The following is a 26,675-nucleotide window of genomic DNA, read 5'->3' as shown; positions in this document are numbered from 1 at the left end:
AATACCGTACAAGAAAAAAAAAAAAGGGGGGGTAATACTGGGTGCTGTCATTCCGGACTCCTGAAAAGCGATTTTTCGGTAAACTAAATATATGTTTCCAGGACGTCCTCCATGACAGCACCCATGGAGAACTAACAACTTAGAACGTAATCTTAGGGGGGATCACTGCTTGTAGGACTTTACAGCCAAAAGCTAAGTCCTGATTGGCCACTGAGTCTAGTCTGTAATGTCTGACAAAGGTAGTGGAGGAAGACCAGGTTGCGGCCTTGCAGATCTGATCAATAGACGCTCCTGCTTTTTCCGCCCAGGTTGTAGCCATGGCTCTAGTAGAATGAGCCCTCAAAGATATGGGGCAAGACAAGTCCTGTAGTATAACATTCCCTGATGATCTCCTTGATCCAGCGGGCTAAGGAGGTTTTTGAGGCTTTGCATCCTTTGTTTCTACCCCTGAATTGGATGAAGAGATTTGGTGATTTTCTCTAAGGTTTCGAGAACTGCTCTTCTGACATCCAGACAGTGGAACCGTTCCTCCTGTATGTTTTTGGGAGCGGTACAAAATGAAGGAAGAATTATCTCCTGTTCTCTGTAAAACACTGAGACAACCTTGGGTAAAAAGGAATGATCCAATTTAAGAACTATCCTATCATCTAGGACCTTCAGAAAGGGTTCCCTAACTGACAGGGCCTGTATCTCGCCTATCCTACGGGCGGTAGTGATAGCTAGTAGAAATACTGTTTTGAAGGATAGAAACTTGTCAGATATATTCTCAACGGGTTCAAAGGGAGAATTACATAAGCTGTTCAGTACTACATTTAAGTCCCACGTGGGAACCGTCTGTCTTAAGGTGGGCCGCATTTTGGAGACTGCCCTGATGAACCTCTTGACCCACCTGTGTTCTGCTAAGGGAAAGTCTAAGCAACTGCTTAAGGCCGAGATCTGCACCTTGAGTGTGCTGGGTTTTAAATCTAGATCAAACCCTCTCTGGAGGAAATCTAGTATGTAGCCTATAGAAGGATTTTCAGTCCCTGGGTGGTTTTGGGCTAGCCAAGATGAGAACTTTTTCCATATTTTTAAATATATGGCCGAAGTTACTGGTTTACGGCTCTGTTGTAGGGTTGATATTACCTGATCAGAGAGACCCTTCTTCCTCAGGGTCTGCCTCTCAGGATCCAGGCAGCCAGTCTCAGCTTGTTGAGATTGGGATGCTGTAGCGGCCCCTGCGTTCACAGGTCTCTTCTGTATGGAAGGGGAAATGGATCTCTGATTGACATCTCCTTTAAGATAGGGTACCAGGCTCTCTTGGGCCAGTCTGGCACTATCAGGATCAGAGTGGTAGAGCGGGTCCTCATCTTCTTTAAAACTGCCAGGATTAGAGGAAATGGAGGAAAGGCGTATGCCAGCATCATATCCCATTTCTGGGCTAGGGCGTCTACCGCCACTGGATTGCCATTGGGGCTTAGTGAGTAGAAATAGTCCAGCTGTGAGTTTTCCCTGGACGCGAAGAGATCTATCTCTGGTTGGCCCCATACCTGGCAGATCTGTTGGAAAACTTGTTTGTTCAGGCTCCATTCCCCCGCGTCGATTCTGTGCCTGCTTAGGAAGTCGGCTCTGGAGTTTTGAGACCCCTTCAAATGGGTCACTGAAATGGACAAAACTTCCAATTCTGCCCATGTGAAGATTTGATCCGCTAGCCCCTGAAGGAGCGGGCATCTGGTTCCGCCCTGTCTTTTCAGATAACATACCGTTGTTATATTGTCTGATAGTACTCTGACATGCTGACCTCGGAGAAGGTGCTTGGCTGCTTTCCGTGTCTTCAGTACTGCCTTCAGTTCTCAGTAATTTGAGGACTTTATTCTGTCCTGAAGGACCCAAGAACCCTGGAAGAGATGTTGGTTTACATGCCCCCCCTAGCCACTGAGACTTGCGTCCGTGGTATCTGTTATGGCTGGAGTCATGTTCCATGGGACCCCTTTCTCCAAATTCTCGGGTTCCATCCACCAGGACAGAGAGTTCAGTACTCTGTCTGGCAGCATTATCTTGGAGTTTAGAGAGCGGTGGTCTCTGTCCCAGGCTGTCAAAACTGCCTCCTGGAGGGTCCTGGAGTGGAACTGGGCCCAAGGTATAATTGAAATACAGGAGGTCATTAGCCCCAGAATTGGCATTGCCTCTCTTAGTGAGTGGGTTCTCTTTCTTTTAAACGACTCCATCTTTTCTCTTATCCTGATCTGTTTCCTCACCGGCAGAAAGGAGTGCTGTGTCCTCGTGTCCAGGAGAGTCCCAAGGAATTCTTTCCTCGTGTCCGGTATTAGGTCCGATTTTTGATAATTTACAATCCATCCCAGGTCTTTGAATAGGGACAAAGTCTGATGGATGTCCCCCTACAGCTTTTGTACTTAATCTGCTATCAGCAGAAAATCATCCAAGTAGGGCACAATTGTAATCAGACTCTGGCGAAGATAGGCCATAATTTCTGATACTATCTTCGTTAAGAGACGGGGGGCAGATGAAATTCCGAACGGCAGGCACTGGAATTGGTAGTGAAGAATCTCCTCCTTACACTTGACCGCAAATCTTAGGTACTGCTGATGTTGTGGATGTATGGGGATGTGGTACTATGCATCCTTGAGATCCAATGTGCAAAGGAGAGCACCTGGTGGGATCAATGGAGTAGTGGACCTTATTGATTCCATCTTGAACCTGTAGTAGGTCACCCACTTGTTTAGAGATTTTAAATTGATGATAGTCCTTTTTTACAAAAAATAGTCTTGAGTAGTGCCCTTTGAAATGCTGGAGAATAGTGATGGCTCCTAGAACCACAAGTTTTTGTACATCTGACAAAAGTTGTTGTTGAAGGAGAGGAGATTCGAAGTGAGTCAACTGGAAGGTTTGTGGGGGAGGACTTCGGAAATCTATCCTGAAGCCGTCCCTGATGAAGTCCAGGATACACTGATTGTGGGTGACTTGCTTCCAATTTTCCCAAAAGTGACGAAGTCTCCCCCCTACCGGTCTAGCGTCATTGTTTCCCAGTGCTGGTATTGGGGTTGAAGAGGAATCCCCTACCCCCTTTGGGGTAGGCTCCAACGACCTGATTTACCCTTCCCTCTATAAGACTGTCACGGAACCATGAACCAGACGTACAACAAGAGATAAGTGAAAATAAGAAGGCTTTATTGAAAATAAAGCTGTAAAGCAAAAGTCCAAACGGATGGTGAAACCGAGCAGAGTCTTTGCGAAGCCAGAGGTCAGGAACCAGAAGGGTAGTCAGACGAAGCCAGGATCAGGAACCAGCAGGGTAGTCAGACGAAGCCAGGATCAGGAACCAGCAGGGTAGTCAGACGAAGCCAGGATCAGGAACCAGCAGGGTAGTCAGACGAAGCCAGGATCAGGAACCAGAAGGGTAGTCAGACGAAGCCAGGATCAGGAACCAGAAGCAGCAGCAGTCTTAGAAGCATGTGAACACAAGAGGACCAAGCAAGGAACTGAAGCCACAGACCTCCTATATATATGAGCTAGGCATCCAGCTCCTCCCAGGGGAAGGAGGAGCCGCAGGGTGGAAGGCTACAAGAAACCCAGAAACCAAGATGGCCGCCAGCACATGTCAAACGAAGGAGAGCAGCAAGCAGGTAAGACCATGACAAAGACTTGGTCTGACCTTGGCCAGAGGCTCTACGAAAGGGCTTTTTTAGTTATCAGCCGCGTTTTGGAGGATGGAGTCCAAGACGGGGCCGAATATAAAGGAGCCAGAGAAGGGTATAGAGCAGAGTCTGTTTATAGAGGCCGCATCTCCAGACCAGGACTTAAGCCAGAGGGCACGTCTAGCAGTGTTAGTCTGAGACTGCGACTTAGCTGCAAACCTAATAGATTCCGATGAGGTGTCAGCCAGGAAACTTGAGGCCATCTTTAGCAAAGGGAGTGACTCTAGGATCTCTTCCCTGGATGTTTTAGCCCTGAGGTGATTCTCCAGCTGATTTATCCATAGGACTAAGGCCTCATGCACACGACCGTATTTTTTTGTGGTCCGCAAAACGGGGTTCCGTTTTCCCGTGATCCGTGACCGTTTTTTCGTCCGTGGGTCTTACTTGATTTTTGGAGGATCCACGGACATGAAAAAAAAGTCGTTTTGGTGTCCGCCTGGCCGTGCGGAGCCAAACGGATCCGTCCTGAATTACAATGCAAGTCAATGGGGACGGATCCGTTTGACGTTGACACAATATTGTGCAATTTCAAACGGATCCGTCCCCCATTGACTTTCAATGTAAAGTCAGGAGTTAATATACCATCGGATCGGAGTTTTCTCCAATCCGATGGTATATTTTAACTTGAAGCTTCCCCATCACCATGGGAACGCCTCTATGTTAGAATATACTGTCGGATTTGAGTTACATCGTGAAACTCAAATCCGACAGTATATTCTAACACAGAGGCGTTCCCATGGTGATGGGGACGCTTCAGGTTAGAATATACTAAAAGAACTGTGTACATGAGTGCCCCCTGCTGCCTGGCAGGTGCTGCCAGGCAGCAGGGGGTAGCCCCCCCCCCCCCTGTAGTTAACACATTGGTGGCCAGTGTGGCCGGCCCCCCCCCTCCCCTGTAGTTAACTCATTGGTGGCCAGTGCGGCCGGCCCCCCCTCCCCTGTAGTTAACTCGTTGGTGGCCAGTGGGCCCCCCCCTCCCTCCCCTGCAGTTAACTCGTTGGTGGCCAGTGGGCCTTCTCCCCTCCCTCCCCCTCCTAATTAAAATCTCCCCCCTATCATTGGTGGCAGCGGAGAGTACCAATCGGAGTCCCAGTTTAATCGCTGGGGCTCCGATCGGTAACCATGGCAACCAGGACGCTACTGCAGTCCCGGTTGCCATGGTTACTTAGCAAATTGTAGAACCATTATACTTACCTGCGAGCTGCGATCTCTGCGTCCGGCCGGGAGCTCCTCCTACTGGTAAGTGACAGGTCCGGCCGGGAGCTCCTCCTACTGGTAAGTGACATGACCTGTCACTTACCAGTAGGAGGAGCTCCCGGCCGGACCTGTCACTTACCAGTAGGAGGAGCTCCCGGCCGGACCTGTCACTTACCAGTAGGAGGAGCTCCCGGCCGGACGCAGAGATCGCAGCTCGCAGGTAAGTATAATGGTTCTACAAATTGCTAAGTAACCATGGCAACCGGGACTGCAGTAGCGTCCTGGTTGCCATGGTTACCGATCGGAGCCCCAGCGATTAAACTGGGACTCCGATCGGTACACTCCGCTGCCACCAATGATAGGGGGGAGATTTTAATTAGGAGGGGGAGGGAGGGGAGAAGGCCCACTGGCCACCAACGAGTTAACTACAGGGGGGGGAGGGAGGGGAGAAGGCCCACTGGCCACCAACGAGTTAACTACAGGGGAGGGAGGGGGGGGGCCCACTGGCCACCAACGAGTTAACTACAGGGGAGGGAGGGGGGCCGGCCGCACTGGCCACCAATGAGTTAACTACAGGGGAGGGGGGGGGGGCCGGCCGCACTGGCCACCAATGAGTTAACTACAGGGGAGGGAGGGGGGGGGGCCGGCCACACTGGTCACCAATGTGTTAACTACAGGGGGGGGGCTGCCCCCTGCTGCCTGGCAGCACCTTCCAGGCAGCAGGGGGCAGTCATGTACACAGTTCTGTTAGTATATTCTAACCTGAAGCGTCCCCATCACCATGGGAACGCCTCTGTGTTAGAATATACTGTCGGTTCTGAGTTTTCACGAAGTGAAAACTCAGCTATGAAAAAGCTTTTATGCAGACGGATCTTCGGATCCGTCTGTATAAAAACTAACCTACGGCCACGGATCACGGACGCCAATCTTGTGTGCATCCGTGTTCTTTCACGGACCCATTGACTTGAATGGGTCCGTGAACCGTTGGCCGTAAAAAAAATAGGACAGGTCATATTTTTTTCACGGCCAGGAAACACGGATCACGGATGCGGCTGCAAAACGGTGCATTTTCCGATTTTTCCACGGACCCATTGAAAGTCAATGGGTCCGCGAAAAAAAACGGAAAACGGCACAACGGCCACGGGTGCACACAACGGTCGTGTGCATGAGGCCTAAGGCTCTGGAAACTGAAGTGGCAGCGATGTTAGTATTAATAGCAGCTGCCCCTGACTCCCAGGATTTTTTCAGTAAACCATCCAACTTCCGGTCCATGGGATCCTTTAGCTGCGACGAATCCTCAAACGGGATTTAGGTCTTTTTCACTACTTTGGCCACCTGGACATCTACTTTCGGGACTTCGTCCCAGAGTTTAGTGTCCGTCGGATCAAAGCACAGCCTGTTTTTAAATTCTCTGGGAATGAAGAGTTTCTTTTCTCCATCTGCCCATTCTTCTGTAATGAGGTCTTTCAAGTTTTTATTTACTGGGAAGACCTTTTTTTTTCCTGACTTTTAGGCCGCCGAACATCTCGTCCTCAACGGAGTGCGCCTGTTCCTCCTCCTCAATAGCCATAGTTTGTCTAATAGCGGTGAGTAGGGGGTCCAGATCCTCGGACGAAAATAAATATCTTCTCTGTTCTTCCTGAGGATAAGACACTGAGCCCTCATCTTCCATTTCATCTGAACCACCTAAAGGTTTTTTAAATGGCTCCAGAAGCCTTGTCTGGCAGGTCGGACACTTTCTTCCCTTCTTTTTAGGGTCTCCATGTGATTTGTGCCCTGACTCTTTTGTGGTCTAGGGGGAAACAGGATAAAGACTGTTTTTAGTGTCATAGTTTCCCATAAACCCCTGCTTAAGCCCAAAGGGAAGCTACTTACAGGGGCCTGGACGGGGAAGTCTGAGCAAGTCTCCTGCTTGTTAGACGCCTGGACCTCCATGATGCAACCTCACCAGGTTGCCATCAGACATTTAAATAGGGTCTTACTTACCGGTCCGCCTGGCTCCGCCTCCTCCTGCTCTTCACGGGGGACTCATTCCTAGGAAGAGTCAACCCCCTAGACATGAGACCTCCTGATGCAGAGGTCTCTAGCATGCCGATGTGCGCCGCCATCATGTTTCCGGTGACGCGGGTAGGCTTCCGGTCACGTGGGAGCGCTCAGCAATCGAGGCCTAGCGCGCAGGGGAGCGCAGGAGCCGCTGCTGAGCCCAGAGCTCACTGCAGGAGAAGCGGCATCTGAGTCCCCGATCCTTGTGGCCATCCAAATAAAAGGTACAGGGGACCACTTCCCAGAGGGGTGTTGGTTAAAGGGGGCTGTAAGAGTCTGAAGAGGAGAGGTAGGCACCCCCCGACCAGACTCGCCCAATTCCCTACCTAACTCAATAGGCGGGTGTCTGTCTCACTCCCCCTATCCCAGTAGGGACAGGAAGAACACTGGAGAGAGAGCGGGTGGGGAGGGGCCTTTTAAATTGTTTCTCTTCCTGTCCCAACAGAAGCCAATAGGACATCCTCCATGGGTGCTGTCATGGAAGACGTCCTGGAAATATATATTTTTTATTCACACAAATTTTTATTGATTTCTAATAAGGCAATACAATCAATTGACAGAGTTGTAACAATGTATCAGCTGAGTATAACAACATCTTCACTTATGATGATCATGCATATTACAACTTATCAGGTGTACTTTTTTTCAACTACCTTTTAGGCCCCCAAGGGCCTAATATCATGCAGTCGTTAGATTGCCACTTCTGTATATAAATGGAAATAAAGCCATTAAAGGGAACCTGTCACCAGGATTTTGTGCATAGAGCTGGGGACATGGGCTGCTAGATGGCCACTAGCACATCTGTAATACCCAGTCCCCATAGCTCTCTGCGCTTTTATTGTGTTAAAAAAACAGTTTTGATCAATATGCAAATGACCTGATATGAGTCCTGTATCCGGAGATGAGTTAAGCGGAAAGGAGCCCAGCACCGCCCCGCGTCCTCCGAATCTCCTCCTTGCTGGCTGACGTCACAGAGCTGGAGCGCCGAAATCTTGCGATGCGCGAGCTAGCGCATGCGTAGTTCGTTCCCTGTGCTGATGCCAGTACAGGGAATGAACATGATGCCGACACTGCGCATGCGCTAGCTCGCACATCGCGAGATTTCGGCGCTCCAGCTCTGTGACGTCAGCCAGCAAGGAGGAGATTCGGAGGACGCGGGGCGGTGCTGGGCTCCTTTCCGCTTGACTAATCTCGGGATACAGGACTCATATCAGGTCATTTGCATATTGATCAAAACTGTTTTTTAACACAATAAAAGCACACAGAGCTATGGGGACTGGGTATTGCAGATGTGCTAGTGGCCATCTAGCAGCCCATGTCTCCAGCTCTATACACAAAATCCTGGTGACAGGTTTCCTTTAACAAATAGAAGATTCTGTACATTGCAATCTAGTGCTGCCACCTGCAGGCCTACATTTGAAGATACTTATAAACGGCATCAGCGCCACAGCAGGGTCCCCAGAATTACTGAACAGTATCAGATTGGCAGGGTCTGACTTCTGGGCCCCCTACGATCCGCTATTTAAAAGAGGCCCAAGCGCTCCATGAGCGTTTAGGCCTCATTCTAGGCCAGTGACGTCACCGCACTTTAGTCAGGCGACCTAGGTGCTGCTAAGTCCCATTCAAGTGAATAGGGTTGAGCTGCAATACCAAACACAGCTGCTATACAATGTATGGCGCTGTGCTTAAGCTGTGAGGAGAATGCAGCGCTCACCGGAGATCTAGTGAGTGCAGCAGCCTCTTCAGACTGCTAATCAGTGGCAGTCCCGGGAGTTAGATCTGATGATAGGCCATTAATATCAAATTCATGGATAACCCTTTTAAAACTATTTGTAAAGTTGCTTGAGTTTTTATTTTAGGTGCATTAAAGCAATAAAAAATATCTACATTTTCTTTAAGTCCACCTTTTAATATCAGGTCTGACATTCTGTTTAACGTCTTCATTCTGGGCTTTGGAGTCAAGGAGGCAGTCCTTTTCTTTGATAGACAGCCTTCATGTAAGTCTGTCACTCACTAAAAAGGACCGCCTCCTTGATTCCAAAGCCGAAAATGAGCAAGAAGTTAAACAGAATGTCAGAAAGGTGAACATTCACTTAAAATGTTATATTGTGCCCAGTATAATATTCATTATCACTGATCAATAAATTCTTGTAGAACACATCTCATAGATTTGTAGGCCTTCCAGTCCTTGAAACCCATCAGCAGGAACTTAGCAGTAAAATTTCTGAAGCTTACATCAAAGAAAATCGGGCTATCATGGGGAAGAATACTGCTGCGATCAACATGACTATCTTTATTTCACAAAAAGGGGTAGCCTGGTGTCCTCCAATCATTCAGCCATAGATGGCCAGATGTCTGACCAACTTTCAGTTTCTGTGAGATATATGCATGTCTACAGTGCCTAAAAAAAGGTTAAAAATTGACCACCCCCCCAAAGAAAAATATAAAAATAAAAAGTTTTTTTTTTTTTCTTAAAGGGGTTGTCTTATTATAGACAATGGGGGCATACCACCACTAGGACGCACACTTATATAGAGAACGGACCCCCGCAAGGTGGTGGCTGGAGGACTCCGGTCCGGCCACCACAAAGCCACCTACCCATAGAAGTGAATAGGAGCGTACTGCGCATGCGCAACCCCCAGCGCTCGTCTATTTTCGCCGGCCCCATAGAAATGAATGGAGGGCGGCTGCGCAGCGGTGGGACACACACCTATAAGACAATGGGGGCATATCCTAGCGATATGCCCCTATTGTCTATGATGAGAGAAACCCCATAAGTTTAATTTTAACTTTCATCTGATTCGTTCTCTTCTAAAAGAGATTTGTCATCAATTCTTGACAAAACATTTGCCTTCTCTTTCAAAACTGATACATCGTTTTGCAGTTTTAGGATGGTGTTATCATACTGCATACTTTCCAGTGCATGCTGGATCTCCAAAGTCTCGGTGATGATTTTCAGCAAGTTGTCCTCAGTGTTAAACACTTGCTCAGTCAACTTATTTATCTTTTTGTCAAAGTCCTGCATCTCATTAGACACCTTTAGAAGACTACGTACAGCAGTGTCAATCGATGGCAAATTCTTGATGCATTCAGTCAGTTTAGGTTGGAATTCATTCATGTTCTTTTTTACTTCTTGGTTTGTATTGGCCAAATCATCTTGCTCCTTTTCCAGCTCTTTGATAGCATTATCATCCCATTCGAGAACCTCAGAAATCCGTTGAAGGTCATCATCTTCCTGTGTTTTCAATGTTCTGAAGTTTCGAAGGGTCCCTGATTCAAACTCTTTAAGTTTCTCAGAGAGCTTCTTGAATGTTTGGTCAGCAGAGTTGACCTTCAAAGTCATCTGGTTATGGAATGTCTTGGCTTCGGACTTAACAGAATCTGTTTTGAAGTTCATTTCATCAAGACTCTTTTTCCATGAATCGGTGACATTCTGAAACCTCAGGTTGATAATCTTCATTTTTTCATAGAGTGACCTTTCATGGACTTGGATGTGATCAATATCATTATACAGGTTAGTCAACTGTTGCTCTAGTTTGCTCACTAGAGAAGATGATGATGTTGCTTCTGCTAGGACCTCATCAGTAGACACGAGCTGAAAAAAAAGGTCCATGTGCTTAGTGTAACACAATGTACTGTGTGAAAAATAATCATAAACACAGCGTGATCATAAAGAAAGATTTAATGAGATTTCCTTCATGGAAAGACTGCATAGTTGGCTTGCATCCGTCAGGAGCCCCATTTTAATGGTCTATTCTGCAGAACTAATAGACTTTCTTTAAGGATCGGATGACATAGAAGTGCAGAACATGAAGACTTAAAGCACTTCATCAAAGTGATGAACAAAGAAGGGTCACAATTATTCACGTGTCATAGGACCATGTATTTGAGTGAGCTGCATGAGAAGTGTGGTCACATGCATCAGATGTCAGTAGGGAAGGATGCCACACCAATGAGTAGAACTTGCAGCCACCAGTCAAAGGTAAGAGTCTTTTGGCTTTGTGGCTCCTTACTCAATTGTAGTATTACTAAATATGACCACTATCTTTAAGTATTGACTCATGAAAACAACTCCCTTATTTTAGCCAAAGTGAAGAGTCGTTAACACAGAGAGAAATTCAGCAGACATAGACAGAGTCTGCCATGCATTTCCTAGCTGGACAATCTTGGTGTGTAATACCACATTTCTCCTCTAGTGGTCACTGCAGGGAAAATGTGTGGCAACTAGTCTATATGCCAAACCAACTGCAATCAATTGATCGATGGAGGGCGGGGGCCAGCTTCATTTAAATGAAAAAACTGTGGTGGGGGAGGGGTGTCCCAGTGGGACAACCCTTTTAACTTTTTTTTGGCCAATATTGTTTTTAATCTTTATTACAAGTAGTTCAAATGCCAGAAAACATATACTTTCGGTTCATTCCAGGCCCGGCTCCTGAAATGCTTTTATGCACAGAAACCAATGTGCTTTGTGACTGCGGTAGTTGGCAGTGCAGCACCCTATGGTACTGGGGGTGGTGTATACATAAACTTTTGAAAAGCCTGTGAAATCACTTCATAACTAAGCAGAAGTATTATCTGGGAAAGCTGTGAGACAAACGTCCCCTCTGCCCCAGTCATATGCTTTAGAAATGGGTGTAAGACATATTACTGGGTATCAGAGCCCTTTCTTCTAGAGAGCCATGCAAGTAGGACCTGATCAGAACAGGTTTACAGCTCCATTCATTGACAGGAAGCAGAGATTTTGAAAATGGTGAGAAACTAATGCACAAAGTTTAAAAATTTTCATGATACAGTGAATATTTGCATAAACATCCCCTCCCGTATCTATAAATCCCTTACGCCCTGCGCTCTACCATAACATAGGTAGATTGTGAAAGCAAGATGTCACAACTCATGTAAGATTCATGGAGAATGGGATCCTGCCCTTGTGTGTCTCAGTGTGAAGAAATAGGACACAGTCTTTTCCATCCCGCAGAAAGCGAAGCTCAGGAAATGCCCTGGAACGCGCTGACACTGATTTACCCTAATTAAAATTAATGACTCATTATTCTTTGCCATCAAGCAGAGATACAATGTGACTGCGATGCCAAGGAGATGATGACCAGCCAGGTTAGGTAACATTCCTGTTCATGCGACATGGGGACACTGTGGTCTGCACTACTGCTTTGCAAAGTTGGCACCAGGGGTTTTATTCCAACATATGCATCACTCTGCCTAACTGCCCATAAAATGCATGAGCCCCTTTGCCACCCTATTTTATCAGAAACTGCAATGTAAAAGCTGGGCACACAAGTGTATGTGGCAGAACCCGTCACTTTAGGGAGGTTCAGCTGACCATCATGGGTGGGGCCTCCATACTTTCCCCAAACGGCTGCTGTCCGGGGGAGATAAGGATTAGGCATGTTGGATTCAACTGCCTGATCCTTTTGTTAACAGGGAGATAAGCTGCGGCCAGGTGTCTGGCAGAGGATTTCTCCCCTGTCCCCCATATCAATGCTTGGCCGAACCAAGCATGCATGCATATATGGCCAACAGCAACCAAATGTGTATGGCCATCTTAAGATGCTGGCAGCAATGTGATTTAATGGAACTGCTGAACAGAAAACTTGCTGAGCGTAGGAATATATCTTTAGATAAGTAAGGGCTTCATTTTTCTGATATAGAGGTCCAGATCTCCTGCAGAGGGGGGAACTTTATTACAGTTAGTTCTGTGTCAGTCTGTGATTCCGTAACTAGCGCAACATTTATCAAACGTCACATGGTGTTTGAGAAATTTGGCCTATCTTATACACTTTGCCCCCAAAAAAGATTTATCAAACTGGTGTAAAATAGAACTGGCTTAGTTATCCATAGCAACCAATCAGATTCCACCTTTCATTTTCCTAAGGAGCTGTAAAGAATGAAAGGTGGAATCTAAATGGTTGCTATGGGTAACTAAGCCAGTTCTACTTTACACCAGTTTGATAACTGACCCCCTATGTTCTAGCGATATTACTCCAGTTTTTACACTACCCCCCCCGGCTAGAATGAGATTGCACAAGTGTGTGATTTCTCAACTCCAGTCCTCAGGGCCCACCTACCGGTCAGGATTTGAGAATATCCCACAGAATGAATACCTGTGGTAAGTCCTGATGCATGGACACAAATTATATCACTTTCTCAATACTAAGGAAATCCTGAAAACATGACTGGTAGGTGGGTCCCGCGGACCGGAGTTGAGAAACCCTGCCTTAGCTAAACATGCCCACTTCCTTGACCACTTTTCAAAAGTGCCAATAGCTGCACAAAGATAAATAAAAATCATGTCAAATTGTGCAACTTTTTATGTCAGAAAATGAGCATACAGCGTTTCATAAATTTTTCCCTTACATGATAAAATTCTGGATACCCACAGCCACCACTAGAGGGAGCTCACTGCATACTGTTTTATTATTGAGTTCTGTGTATAAACACAATGCAGTAAGCTCCTCAATGCCCCTTAGTGGTGGCTAAAGTTAGTTTCACATCTCCGTTTACCTGATCTGGTATGCTATTCTGGCCTGCTGTATACAGCTGTTCACTGCCGGACCCCACTGCGGATCTGTAAGGGCTTCCAACTGGTTTCCAGCACAAGGGCAAACACCAGATTTTGTGTGGCCGAAACCAGACAATCATGCTGGAAACCCGCCAGTGAACGCCAGTACCTGGCTATGCTGGACATGGTGAATGCCGGCAGGATGCCAGAATTTTACGGTCTCTTGATCTTTGCATCATAAAATAATTGCAAAAAAAAATAAAGTGTACGATATCACAACTTAAGATTTCATGGGGACTTCAGTGTGCCCCTTCTTGGTGGGTGTCCATACATGGAAAAGCCTCATTGAATGGGGCTAATTCGCAGTCAGACCTGCACTGTTCAAACTACAAACCTGCAGCAGAAATCAGAGACTCAGTCTTGGATTTGTAACATGTCAGGCTTTTCCGATGCGTTAGTCAAACCTTGTGAGCTTTGTAACCATACCCTAACAGTTCAATAGTATAAATTGCAGCCACCACTAGAGGCATGCTGGGAACTCAATAATAAAACACTATGCAGCAAGCTCCCCCTAGTGGTGAATGAAGGTTGTCAGAATTTTATGGTTTTACTTGGTTTATGCAGAGGATTTGGGGCTCTGTACCATTACAGTAAACAGAACTTCCGTCACTATAAATGCCTATAAGACATATGGGCAGTGGTTGTTTTTAGAAAACCTTTTTAAATTGCTTACATCAGACAGGACAACCCCTGAGCACCAATATTACAACCAGTAGTATCAAAAGAATTAAACATTCCTCTGCATGTCAAAAATATACAACCCCTATTAGATATTAGGTTATATGTCATCACAGCTCTATTTTAGTGGATCGCACTGTATAAAACTATGCGTTTTGTCCATTAGGTTATGTTTACACTGGTGTCATGGCTTCTGTTTTTACAAAATCTGTTACTATGTTTAACAGATTTGGGCTAGGACATAATTCCATGCCCCTATTTGCATCGGTGACCATATGTACAGTATACTGCTTGAGTAAAGTAATAAACGATGGTGAAAGAAACCAATTGGACAGATGGTTTCAGCATTAGCACAAGACGATCTATAAAGAGTAAGTAAGGAGGAAGAAAAAAAGGATGATCCAGGTAAGCTCCTTATAAACACTGACCTCTCCTTTAGGCCTCATGCACACGGCCGTTGTGCGGCCGGTCCGTGCATTGCACGGGCAACATTTGGCAGCGGGCCGGACCCATTCAACTTGAGTGGGCTGTCCGCACCGCAAAAATATATGACATGTCATATTTATTTGCGGTGTGGAACAACGGAAATAAACACCACGGAAGCACTCTGTAGTGCTTCTGGTATTCCGTTCCGTGACTCCGTTCCGCATCTCCGGAATTCCGGACCTATTCAAGTGAATGGGTCCGCATCCGTGATGCACACGGCCGTTGGCCGTGGATTGCCGACCCCCCGTTTGAGGGCCGCAATACGGCCACGGCCGTGTGCATGAGGCCTAATTTCCTATAACTGACTGTCTATGACATTGAGGCCAATCGAGAAAGAAAACACTTTACAACATATGTAATTAAATTGTGAAAAATAAATAAATATATATATATAGCTTGAGGAAAATAGGACTGCACTCCAGATAAAAGTGAAAAATAGTGGAACTTTATTCACCCATAATATGGCAACTTAGCAAAGTTGCCATATTATGGGTGAATAAAGTTCCACTATTTTTCACTTTTATCTGGAGTGCAGTCCTATTTTCCTCAAGCTGTATTATTGGGGCATTGCCATTGCCCTTGTGGATATATTGCACCCGTCTCCTGGGTGGTGCTCCCGCTGGATTTTCTTCAATATATATATATATATATATATATATAAATAAATATAGATAGAATAAAAAGTAGAGCAGCACTCCAGTGTGGTGAAAAAAATAAGACTATTTATTCTCCCAGTAGTGACGCGACCGTGCTGCTCTACTTTTTATTCTATATTAACCAGGGACGCTTTTCCCATTGGAGCTTGCACCATATTTTCCATTCTCAAAGGTTGGTGCTGCCATTTATTACACACATTTTATATATATATATATATATATATATATACACATACACACACACACCACAAAACAAAAAAAAACACACAAAACTTAGACATTGTCGTGCGTGAAAATATTATGTGATGATCCGCTGCAGAAATCAAGGCTGTCCCTTGGAACTGCATGTGGATTTGCCCTGTTCAATAGGGCGAATCCAAGTGTGGCTGCCCACCACGGGTTCAACATGGAAACCACATCAAAAGGTGATATGTCACTTCTTATAGATTAGAGATCTGTGACCATATGAATGTCAGTGAAGATTTTAACTGAAAACAATGGGCCATGGATTTCATGTTGATTTCTGCCTGGAGGACCATGTATGAGGTTTCTCCAAGACCTGAAGTCCATCTTGATGACCATTTTTATTGCAGTTTACATTATATCCGGTTCAAGCAGAAGAGAAACATTTTTTTTTAGAAACACTGTGATCAGGTCTAGGGCTACACAGTTCAATTTGGTTATCCTCCAGATGCACTAAAATGTTGGTATTACCATATCCTCCATGTTAGCAGCATAATCTGAACATGAGTTCACTGGGATACATAGAAAAAGGAAGAAGGACATGATAATTTCACTGTGTGTGCACCATATTATAGTAAAGCAGTCGAGTGGCTAAGAGGAGAGGTGGCCTCAGAATAAGTGAAAAACGTTAGACGGGGAAACCCACATACCGAATCTGATCGGAACAAATAATGAAATTACCTTTCCAAATATTTGGCTGACTTTTTCTTCCAGCTCATGTAGCTCTGATGAGCGAGACTGCAGAGACTGGTACTTCTGCTCCAGGGTGGTGAAGTTCTGGGACTGCTGAAACACCATCCTGAAAGGTGGAAATGATGAGCAATGAAACACAAGAAGGAGAGGTACATATACTAATGAATTACTAAAGAGTATCTTCTTCAAAAGTTCAAAAGATTGGGGGCTGCAATACCAGACCTAGCTAGTAGACAGGAAGGCAAGGTCTTGGGGGGAAAAAAGCAGATCCTTTCTTTTTCTTCAAATCTGAAAAAAAAACCTTGAAGAACAACCTTGGACATTTATCACCTATCTGGAATATAGATGATACATTTCTGATTGTGACTTGGGGTACACTGTCGGACAAAACCCTTTTATGGTGGTTTCAAGCAGACTTGGAGTTTTTTTATGCAGCCATATTATGTCATAGAGACATTTCAAAGGTTTTGATCGATATGGGTCTGAGTGCTGAGACCAGGGTTGTTGAGATACCAAAATGTTAATTCCATAACCATAACCATAAAAAAGTATTGCGATACTCGATACCATGCGGAAAGAATAAAACACCAAAAAAGCTGCGTGCATTCTGCATTAAAAAAAATGGTGAATCGCGCAGTTTTAATTATTTTTTTCTGTTACGGCGTTCACCGCATAGGAGTTTTTTTTAAATATTTTAATAGTTTGAACTTTTTGAATGTGGCGATATGTGATATGTTTATTTATTGTTTATATAATTTATATATAAAATTGGGAAAGGGGGTGATTTATACTTAATTTGGTGTTTTCTTTTAACTTTTGATCTTTTAATCCCTTGTCCTATTCACCCTGATAGATCTCTATTAGGGTGAATAGGACTTCACACTGTCCCTGCTGCCCTGTGCATAGTACACACAGCAGCAGGGAGGTTACCATGGCAGCCAGGGCTCAGTAGCGTCCTGGCTGCCATAGTAACCAATCGGAGCCCCAGGATTACACTGCTGGGGCTCCGATCAGAAGCTGCCACTGCCACCAATGAGGAGGAGGGGAGGGGACCCTGTGGCCACTGCCACCAATGAGGAGGGGACGCATTAAGTATGGGTTCTCACTTAGAAGTGAAAAACATTGAGTATTTAAAAATGTTACATTAAAAAATCCACAAAAATGGTATAAACAGCATGTAGTTTTTTTAACCGCAAAAAAGACTATGGGGGAATCTAATCGAGTTCCTACGCTTATTCTTTGGTGTAAATAAGCTGCAAATTTTTAAACAAGCCCTATTTTGCTACCAAAATTGCGACTCTGCCCATTTACAAGGCTCGATTCTTTTCTAAAATAAATAAATAAATAAAAAAAAGTGGGGTGTTGATGGAGGGAGGGGGCAAGGCCTTATCTGCAGGCATATTCACTAATATTTATGCCAGAAAACTGAAGTAAATTACAACTGAAATCTATGCTAACTCTGGATGACATGTTAGTCTTAGGTTACTTTCACACTCGCGTTTTGGCTTTCCGTTTGTGAAATCCATCATGCTCTCACAAGCGGTCCAAAACGGATCAGTTTTGCCCTAATGCATTCTGAATGGAAAAGGATCCGCTAAGAATGCATCAGTTTGCCTCCATTCTGTCTCCATTCCGCTATAGAGGCGGACACCAAAACGCTGCTAGCAGCGTTTTGGTGTCTGTCTGACGAAACTGAGCCAAACGAATCCGTCCTGGCACACAATGTAAGTCAATGGGGAAGGATCCGTTTACTCTGACACAATCTGGTACAATAGAAAACGGATCCGTCTCCTATTGACTTTCAATGGAGTTCATGACGGATCCATCTTGGCTATGTTACAGATAATACAAACAGATCCGTTCATGACGGATGCATGTGGTTGTATTATTGCAACGGATCCGTTTTTGCAGATCCATGACGGATCCGCCCAAAACGCGAGTGTGAAAGTAGCCTAAAAGGGGTTCTCCCACAAAAAATATTCTACAGGTTTCAAACCAGCAACTGGATCTGAATACTTTTGTAATTACATGTAATTAACAATTTAGCATAGCCACTGAGTTATTCAATAAAATGCATCTGTATAGCGCCACCTGCTCTTTTTTTTCTTATTTCTTTGACCGGCTCACAGAAATGGCCACACATGCTCAGTTTTATCCTTCAGCCGTCTCCTGAGCTGTGATAGGTGGAGCATGGACACGCCCCTTTATCTGCAGCAGAACAGACACTCCCCTTGAGCTGTCAGCTTGATATAACTTTAGCAGAGCAATAAATGTGGAGATCTCTGGATCCATGTGAGGTACAGGGCTGGTTCTAGCTTTGTTAGAAAGAGATTGTCATGTTCTATATGATGTCTGATTTTCATTTTTTACATTAGTCCTGGGATAACCCCTTTATTATATCCCCTCAATGTGTGAAAGAAGCCTATGGCCAACACTAAACACTAGAATATCGCCCACTATGGACAGCGTTCCTTCATCTGCTCATCAGTGCAGGAGACCGCTGCTATTACATGCATACCCCATATAAAATCATTATTTGCAGGCAGCAGATCGTGCAGTCTAATCACGGTCTGCTGCCTGCAAATAGTGATTTTATATGGGGTATGCATGTAATAGCAGCGGTCTCCTGCACTGATGAGCAGATATAACAATGATTTTTTTTTAGCCTGCTTACTCATTCATCAGGTAATCGGCGGCAGTATTACACTGCCAGATCATTGCTAACGAGCGTTTCTAAAAAGGCCAACTATCTGCAGGTTTAATACTGCCCTTGCAGTGCTTGGCAAAATAAAATAAAAAAGTATTTTCCCCTTACAAACGGCTTTATTTATGTAAATATATAGATATATTAAAACTATAGAAAATTGATATTGTTGTGTCTACAACAAACCATACAATAAAATTATCAGATTTTTTTTTTTTTCTGTATGGTGAAGTTCGGAAAACAAAAACAAAATTGCTGTTTTTTTGTTAAGTCTACCTCCTGAAAAATACAATAAAAAGCAACCAAAAAGTTCTATGTACCCCAAAATTGCATGAAAACTACAGCCGGACCGGCAAAAGCAAGCTCTCACACAGCTCTATTGATGGAAAAATAAGGGGTTTTTGAATGCAGCAACACAAAAAATATGTTAATAAAAGTTTATATTGTATAAAAGATGAAAAACAACAAAAAACTGGATGACCTGTTACATGTGCACTTGGCAGCTGAAGGCATCTGTGTTGGTCCCATGTTCATATGTGCACGTATTGCTAAGAAAAAGGAAGTTTTAATATATAAATGAGCCTCTAGGAGCAAAGGGGGCGTTGCCATTACACCTAGAGGCTCAGCTCTCTCTGCAACTGCCTCGTCCTCTGCACTTTGATTGACAGGGCCAGGCATTATGATGTTTTCACTGACTGGTCCTGTCAATTAAAGTGGAGAGGGTGCAGCGGTTGCAGAGAGAGCAGAGCCTCTACGTGTAGCGGCAACACCCCCGTTGCTCCTAGAGCATGCGGCGCCCAGAGCCAAGGTTTGCTGCCCCCGTCCTACTGGACAGAAACACAGATCAGCTGTGTTTCTTCGTGGAGCACCGCACAGGGAAGGATGACAGCTCCTGCCCCTGCACTGTAGCAGGAGTCTGGAGCAGGATGGGTCCCCGGCTATTGGTGAGAGTGGAGGAGTCGAGGAGAAGGCAGGCACAGTTTATCAGTGCTTCTGCATTCTCCTCAATGAGCGCTCTGAAGGTAAGTGCTTACTGGTTATTGTAGGACCCCTATAACTGGGGGCAGGAGGAGGTAATAACCAGTGAGCGCCATCCTCTGCGGTGAAGGAAAGTGCTTACTGGTTATTGTAGGACCCCTATAACTGGGGGCAGGAGGAGGTAATAACCAGTGAGCGCCGTCCTCTGCGGTGAAGGAAAGTGCTTACTGGTTATTGTAAGACCCCTATAACTGGGGGCAGGAGGAGGTAATAACCAGTGAGTGCCGTCCTCTGCGGTGAAGAAAAGTGCTTACTGGTTATTGTAGGACCCCTATATCTGGGGGCAGGAGGAGGTAATAACCAGTGAGCGCCATCCTCTGCGGTGAAGGAAAGTGCTTACTGCTTATTGTAGGAACCCTATAACTGGGGGCAGGAGGAGGTAATAACCAGTGAGCGCCATCCTCTGCGGTGAAGGAAAGTGCTTACTGGTTATTGTAGGAACCCTATAACTGGGGGCAGGAGGAGGTAATAACCAGTGAGCGCCATCCTCTGCGGTGAAGGAAAGTGCTTACTGGTTATTTTAGGAACCCTATAACTGGGGGCAGGAGGAGGTAATAACCAGTGAGTGCCATCCTCTGCGGTGAAGGAAAGTGCTTACTGGTTATTTTAGGAACCCTATAACTGGGGGCAGGAGGAGGTAATAACCAGTGAGCGCCGTCCTCTGCGGTGAAGGAAAGTGCTTACTGGTTATTGTAGGACCCCTATAACTGGGGGCAGGAGGAGGTAATAACCAGTGAGCGCCGTCCTCTGCGGTGAAGGAAAGAGCTTACTGGTTATTGTAGGACCCCTATAACTGGGGGCAGGAGGAGGTAATAACCAGTGAGCTCCGTCCTCTGTGGTGAAGGAAAGTGCTTACTGGTTACTGTCTCGCAGTCTCCATCTCCCGGAGCACCTCTCCAGCAAATGACTGACTTCAGCGGTGAAACGCTGCTTGTGGCCACATCACCACTGAAGACAGTCATTGGCTGGAGTGGAGCATGTGACTATACCCATAGCCAGCCATCTCCCCGTGTAATGAGGAATGTGCGGCCCCCAGACCAAAAAAGGTTGTGCACCCCTGTCCTAGAGGCTCATTTGCATATATTAAAACTTTATTTATTTCAGCAATGCGGGCACATATGAACATGGGACCAACACAGATGCATTCCGCTGCCAAGTGCACATGTAACAGGTCAGCAAGTGTCATAGGTACAAAACTGCTGACAGATGTCCTTTAAGAAAGAGTGTGCACCGTTTAAGGCTAGGGCTACATGACGACATGTGTTGCGCGACACATAGGGCACAACTAGACGACAGTCGCAGAAAAATCAATTTCAAATGGATTTTTTGCGACTGTCGTGTTGCAGTCGGAGCATGTCGCAGTGCGTCACCATAGACTATCATTATAAAAATTGTCGCGCGACATTGGTGCGACAAAATGTCGCCGTGTAGCCCAAGCCTAATGCTTAAATGGAGTTTCCAGGGCAATTAGTACTGTGACTGGAACAGGAAGCACAGCTCCAGTCATAGTGGGGTGCTCGTGTCCGGTTACTGCAGTTTAGCCCCCGTTCACTCCGATGGCCGCGGAGCTGCAGTAACTCAGTACGGATTCATTTAAGTTCTAGTTCCAGCGCTGAAGGAGCAGTTTATCGGTGAGAGTTCAGGGTGTCGGACCCTCACCAATCAGATATCCTGAGGATAGATTATCAATGTAAAGAGCCTGGAAAACCCATTTAATTGTCCCTGTGTAGTAGCTGCAGTAAGACTGAACACTTCCTCCTTGCCGTACACCTAAGGCAGGGTTCACATAACGTTTTTGCCAATGTTAACGGATACGTTTTTTTTTACAATGTAACTCTATGGTGACAAATGCCACTGTATGACATCAGTTAGAGACTAACGCATACATTTTTTGTATATTTTGAACGTGGGATAAAAACGTGATGTGAACTAGGGCTGGGCGATATGGCCTAAAATCTATATCGCAATATAATTTGAAGCATGTGCGATATAACGCTATATCACGATATATTATTTTCTTCTGTATGTATACAAATTACATGGCCATCATCATGTCCCCCAGCCAGTGCCATCAGCCCCATGCCATTGCTACCATCAGCATGTCCCCCTGCCAGCACCATCAGCCCCATGCCATTGCCATCCACCCCCCGACTCTCCAGTAGATTCGAGCCCCTGCTAAAATACTTACCTTTCTTGCAGGGTGCGTGTTACTGATAATACAACCATCTGCATCTGTTATGAACGGATCCGGTTGTATTATCTTTACCATGGCCAAGACGGATCCGTCATGAACTCCACTGAAAGTCAAGTTTTCTATTGTGTCAGATTGTGGCAGAGAAAATGGATCCGTCCCCATTGACTTGCATTAGGGGCCATGCCGGATCCGTCTTGCTCCGCATCTCAGGACGGAAAGCAAACTACAACATGTTACGGTTTGCTCTCTGGTCTGGGAACGGAACGGAATGTATTTTGGAGCATTCCATTCTGTTCAGTTACGTTTTGTCCCCATTGACAATGAATGGGGACAAAACTGAAGCGTTTTTTTCTGGTACTGAGCCCCTATGACGGAGCTCAATACTGTAAAACTTAAACGCTAGTGTGAAAGTAGCTTAAGGCCATTCAGATCTGCCATGCAGACTTTATGAAGGAGAGGGGACAAAATAGCGCAGCATGCAGCACAATTCTGTCTGGTAAAATGCAGGGTCAAATAAAGGAAATCTGACGGACTCCATTATACTGATGACTTATCCGCAGGATAGTACAATGTGATGTTTAGAGCAGCACTCAATCACCGTGCAGACCTTCACTGGAATGCACCAGCCATCCCCGACCACACATCCAAATTAGGCCAATCGATCAGCCTACAAACAAGTTTGACGGCAGCATCTCCAGAAATAAACTTTTATTCATAGTGGGTCCATGAAAAAACGTGCAGCGTAGCCAAAAAGTAGTGCAACGTTTCGACTACATAGTAGTGTTTGTCGAAACGTTGCAATACTTTTTGGCTACGCTGCATATTTTTTGCATAGACCCACTATGAATAAAAATTTATTTCTGGAGATGCTGCCGTCAAACTTGTTTGTATGCTTATCCGCAGGATAGTCAGGGATGGGCAAACTGCGGCTCTCCAGCTGTTGTAAAACTACAGCTCCCAGTATGCCCAGTCTGCCAACAGCAGGGCATGATGGGATTTGTAGTTTAACAACAGCTGGAGAGCCGCAGTTTGCCCATCACTGGGATAGGTCATCAGTACCTGATTGGTTGGGGTCCGACACCCGGGACCCCCATCGATCAGCTGTTTATAAAGGCACGGGCACTCCTGTGAGCGATCCAGCCTTCTCGGCGCTTACTCCTCACCGATCAGAAAACTGATGACCTACTGTCCTATCCAAAGGATCGGTCATCAGCATTAACATCTCGGAAAACCCCTTTAATAGGGTCTGTCCGGTACCGTTCACGCGGAGCTTCTGTTCCTCTATAATGGAGCAGAACAATGGAAATAAAAAACACTAATGTGAAAGTGGCCTCATGTGAAGTCCTGCTATAGATCGGAATTAGTGTTTTAAGTTCGGCGTCTAAAGTTCGGGTTATCGAAGAATCGCCTTATGGATTCTAAATTCCGTTATGGTCCGTGATAGCGGAATCCATAACGCGATTCTTCTATAACCCGAACTTTAGACGCCGAACTTAAAACACATTTTCGCTCAACACTAATCAGAATGGATTATGTCACTGTACTATCATTCCCGAAGATGTCACACTTACCATGCCAACGCCACACACACTGCCAGGCACAAGGAACACAGCGCCGTCCGGAAATCTAGATATGAGGATCCGCTGGCGGGAACTGGAGAGTGATCCCTGATCATCTTCTGCTTCTCCTCCTGAGGACGCTGTCCAGACCCTGCTCCATCCTTCAGCTCCTTGGTGGATGGAGAACTTCCTTTCTTTCTTTGCTTCGCTTCACTAGACATTATAAAAATCTCTCTAGAAATATCCTATATCTGCATTACCAGCCAGTCTACAGCATTATTCTAGATAGATCACACAGGTGGTGGGCAAAGTCCTGAAAAGTTATTTAAAAAGTTTCTAAAATTTACAAAAGTTAGTGCATTTAGAAGAAAAAAAAATACAGAAAATGTGGTTGCTATGATACAGTAAATGGCAGTATGGAGCCCTGATCACCTCCCTGTCTATGTGGCAGCCAGATCCACTCTCACCCATCTACTAAGCAGCTGGAAACGGGAGGAAGCAGCTACGGCGGCGCGTGTGGGCCAAACATCCTTTCTTTTCGTTTGCAGCTGTGCGTGTGAATAGTCATTTTTCGGACAGTTGTGTCTTCATATTAAGAACGTGCAGTTTCTTGCCAAAATATACGCTAGTTTACAAAGTTATTAGCAGGTTTGTATATTATACAGGTCTTATTTTCACTTGTGACCTGATGTAACTCACAACCTGAAGGCAGGAATGCTGCTATACTACCACAACCTGAAGGCAGGAATGCTGCTATACTGCCCACTCGCGAGAATACAGACACTTCTTGTGGATTTTATGTGTGCATTCATTCATTCGGGTTGTTGTGCTTTCGGATTTTTGCCCTCAACAAAGATGGCCGCTCGAGCAGCTTCTGAGGGCTGGTCTGCGACGGTGGAGGCGGAACGTTTGTTGACAGGCGCCTGAGGTGGTGGGAAGGTTTTTCGGCTGCACACTTCAGCTCTTCCCATGTGTTTGGGCTGCAGTGGAGGCAGGCATGGATGTGCTGGCTGAGGAGTTTGGGACTCTGACCCAAGAGCAGCTAATAGCGCCTGTGGATACGGTGGAGGTGAGATGGCAGGGACTGTACAGGTGGAGAAGACTTTAGTTATGTATACACACATCTACTGTAGTATATCATCACTCTCACCCAGAAGAGTACAATTTGCCCCCATGTGATCTAAGATGAGAAAGATGGCTGAACTGTAACATTTGAAGATGCAAAACCAAGAAAATACTTGTGCTAGTGATGAGCGAACTTGTGTCACTTATGTCTACGTGCGCGTTTCTTTACGTAGTCACCAGAATGGAAGACACTAACCGTGCAGCTGCTCAATCAAACGGCCCTTGCCGTTTTTGCAGTCCACGAATTGCGGATCCGGAAAACATGGATACCGGCCGCGTGTGTTCAGCGTTTTGCGGAACTTCCTGGCCCTCTATGGAACACTCTTAGCCTTGTCTGTAAAACGGACAAGAATAGGACTTATGTTTTTTGACACGCAAAAATGCCTTACGCATAAGGTTCCACAGAATCGCCAGTAAGTTTTGTCATATTAATATTGCATATTTTTTCTTTTGCAGGAAAAATGGAAGTTGCTGCCGGCTTTTTTAAAGGTAAATATGTTATATTATTAAAGGGGTTGTCCGCACCTTTACTATTGATGGCTTGTCCTCAGGGGCGGCAATAGTCCGACACCCTCACCCTCGCTGATCAGCTGTTTCAGAATAGCTCTGGTGCCAGAGCTACGCAACTGCATCCATTCTGCAGTGGATGATGCTTGTAACGGCAGCCCTGCTCCCATTCACTTCAATGGGAGCAGCGCTGAAGTAGCCAGCTACATCCACTACACGATGGGCAGAGCTGTGCAGTATCGGCACTGGAGCTACTCTGGTATAGCTGATCTGCGGGGGTGCAGGTTGTCGGACCACCATCCATCCTATCCTGAGTATATAGGCCATCAATAGTGAAGGTGTGAATAACCCCTTTAAGCTATTTAGAAACAAATATCGTGTAAAAGGCAATCTCAAGGACGACGTTTTCCATACAGAATAACAGCTCATGCACACAACTGTATCATTTCAGTCCGCCTCAGATCCACGTTTTCTGTGGATCGGATGAGGACCATTCATTTCACCGGTGTTTCACCGTGTGCTGTCCGCATTTGTATGTCTATTCCGCAGCTCCACAAAAAACATAGAACGTGCCCTATTCTTATCCGTTTTGCGGACAAGGGTAGGATATTTCTAGTGGTGGTGTGCACACGTCCGGAATCTGTGATTTGCGGACCACAAAACACATATGGTCATGTGCATGAGCCCTAAAAATAGAAATGAAAACAATCAATAAGCAGGTTAGCTGCAGATTACCTTTTTAAAGGGGTTATAAGGATATAGAAAGCTCCCCCATATGCAGGGCCCCTCGCATTGAATATAGTCACCTGGCTGCCGCTCCTGGTCCCCTCACCGCTACTGCTGTTTTCCCCATGTGTGGATGAAAACGTGCGGTGCGAGGACCAGGAGCGGCGCGGGAAGCCCGGTAAGTATATTCAATGTGAGGGGCCTGGCTTATAGGGGACCTTTTTATACTCTTGGATAACCCATTTAATTATCTGTATTCTAAGCTGTTAACATTCAGGACAGCTTAGTTTGATGTCTAAGTGATGTGTTTTGGGTCTTTTTCTCCCATCTGTACATTTTCTCTCAGTACTTGCTGATATGATGTTAGAGTGAGGCTCTGAGCCCGCCATACGCCCCGGACCCCCTACAGCTCCATATTTGCTGAAAGCATGCTGAGGAAAAGATACTGCAGCAGCATCACAAGTTCTTCACATGGTGTTTTTTTTTTTTTTTTTCCCTCAGAATTTTGGCGTGGCGAAGTTGCACCAGCGGCCGTATCCTTTGTACCTTCCATTCTT

General features: G+C 45.6%; 2 protein-coding genes across 3 annotated transcripts in view; one reads left to right on the top strand and one right to left on the bottom strand.

Annotated features, from left to right (window-relative positions):
- LOC121007579 (IKBKB interacting protein) overlaps positions 1 to 24,247 on the bottom strand; it is a 34,025-nt gene extending 9,778 nt beyond the window's left edge. Inside the window, exons 1-3 of one of the 2 annotated variants that reach the window (XM_040439617.1) lie at positions 23,773 to 24,247; positions 16,254 to 16,371; positions 9,634 to 10,530 (exon numbers count right to left, since the gene is read on the bottom strand). In XM_040439617.1, coding sequence (XP_040295551.1) covers positions 9,721 to 10,530; positions 16,254 to 16,371; positions 23,773 to 23,981 — 1,137 coding nt within the window. In that variant the 5' untranslated portion in view covers positions 23,982 to 24,247 and the 3' untranslated portion in view covers positions 9,634 to 9,720. Of the gene's footprint in view, positions 1 to 9,633; positions 10,531 to 16,253; positions 16,372 to 23,772 lie in introns of those variants that run through there. The other variant, XM_040439624.1, reaches the window with a different exon arrangement.
- Positions 24,248 to 24,707: 460 nt separating this feature from the next.
- POLR3B (RNA polymerase III subunit B) overlaps positions 24,708 to 26,675 on the top strand; it is a 147,147-nt gene continuing 145,179 nt past the window's right edge. The window contains exons 1-2 of the mRNA XM_040439604.1: positions 24,708 to 24,829; positions 25,342 to 25,374. Of these exons, the coding sequence (XP_040295538.1) occupies positions 24,758 to 24,829; positions 25,342 to 25,374 (105 nt within the window). The 5' untranslated portion in view covers positions 24,708 to 24,757. The remainder of the gene's footprint in view (positions 24,830 to 25,341; positions 25,375 to 26,675) is intronic.

This window comes from Bufo bufo, chromosome 1, assembly GCF_905171765.1.
Source record: "Bufo bufo chromosome 1, aBufBuf1.1, whole genome shotgun sequence".
NCBI classification, from domain to species: domain Eukaryota; kingdom Metazoa; phylum Chordata; class Amphibia; order Anura; family Bufonidae; genus Bufo; species Bufo bufo.
This window is presented reverse-complemented; position numbering and strand designations above follow the sequence as displayed.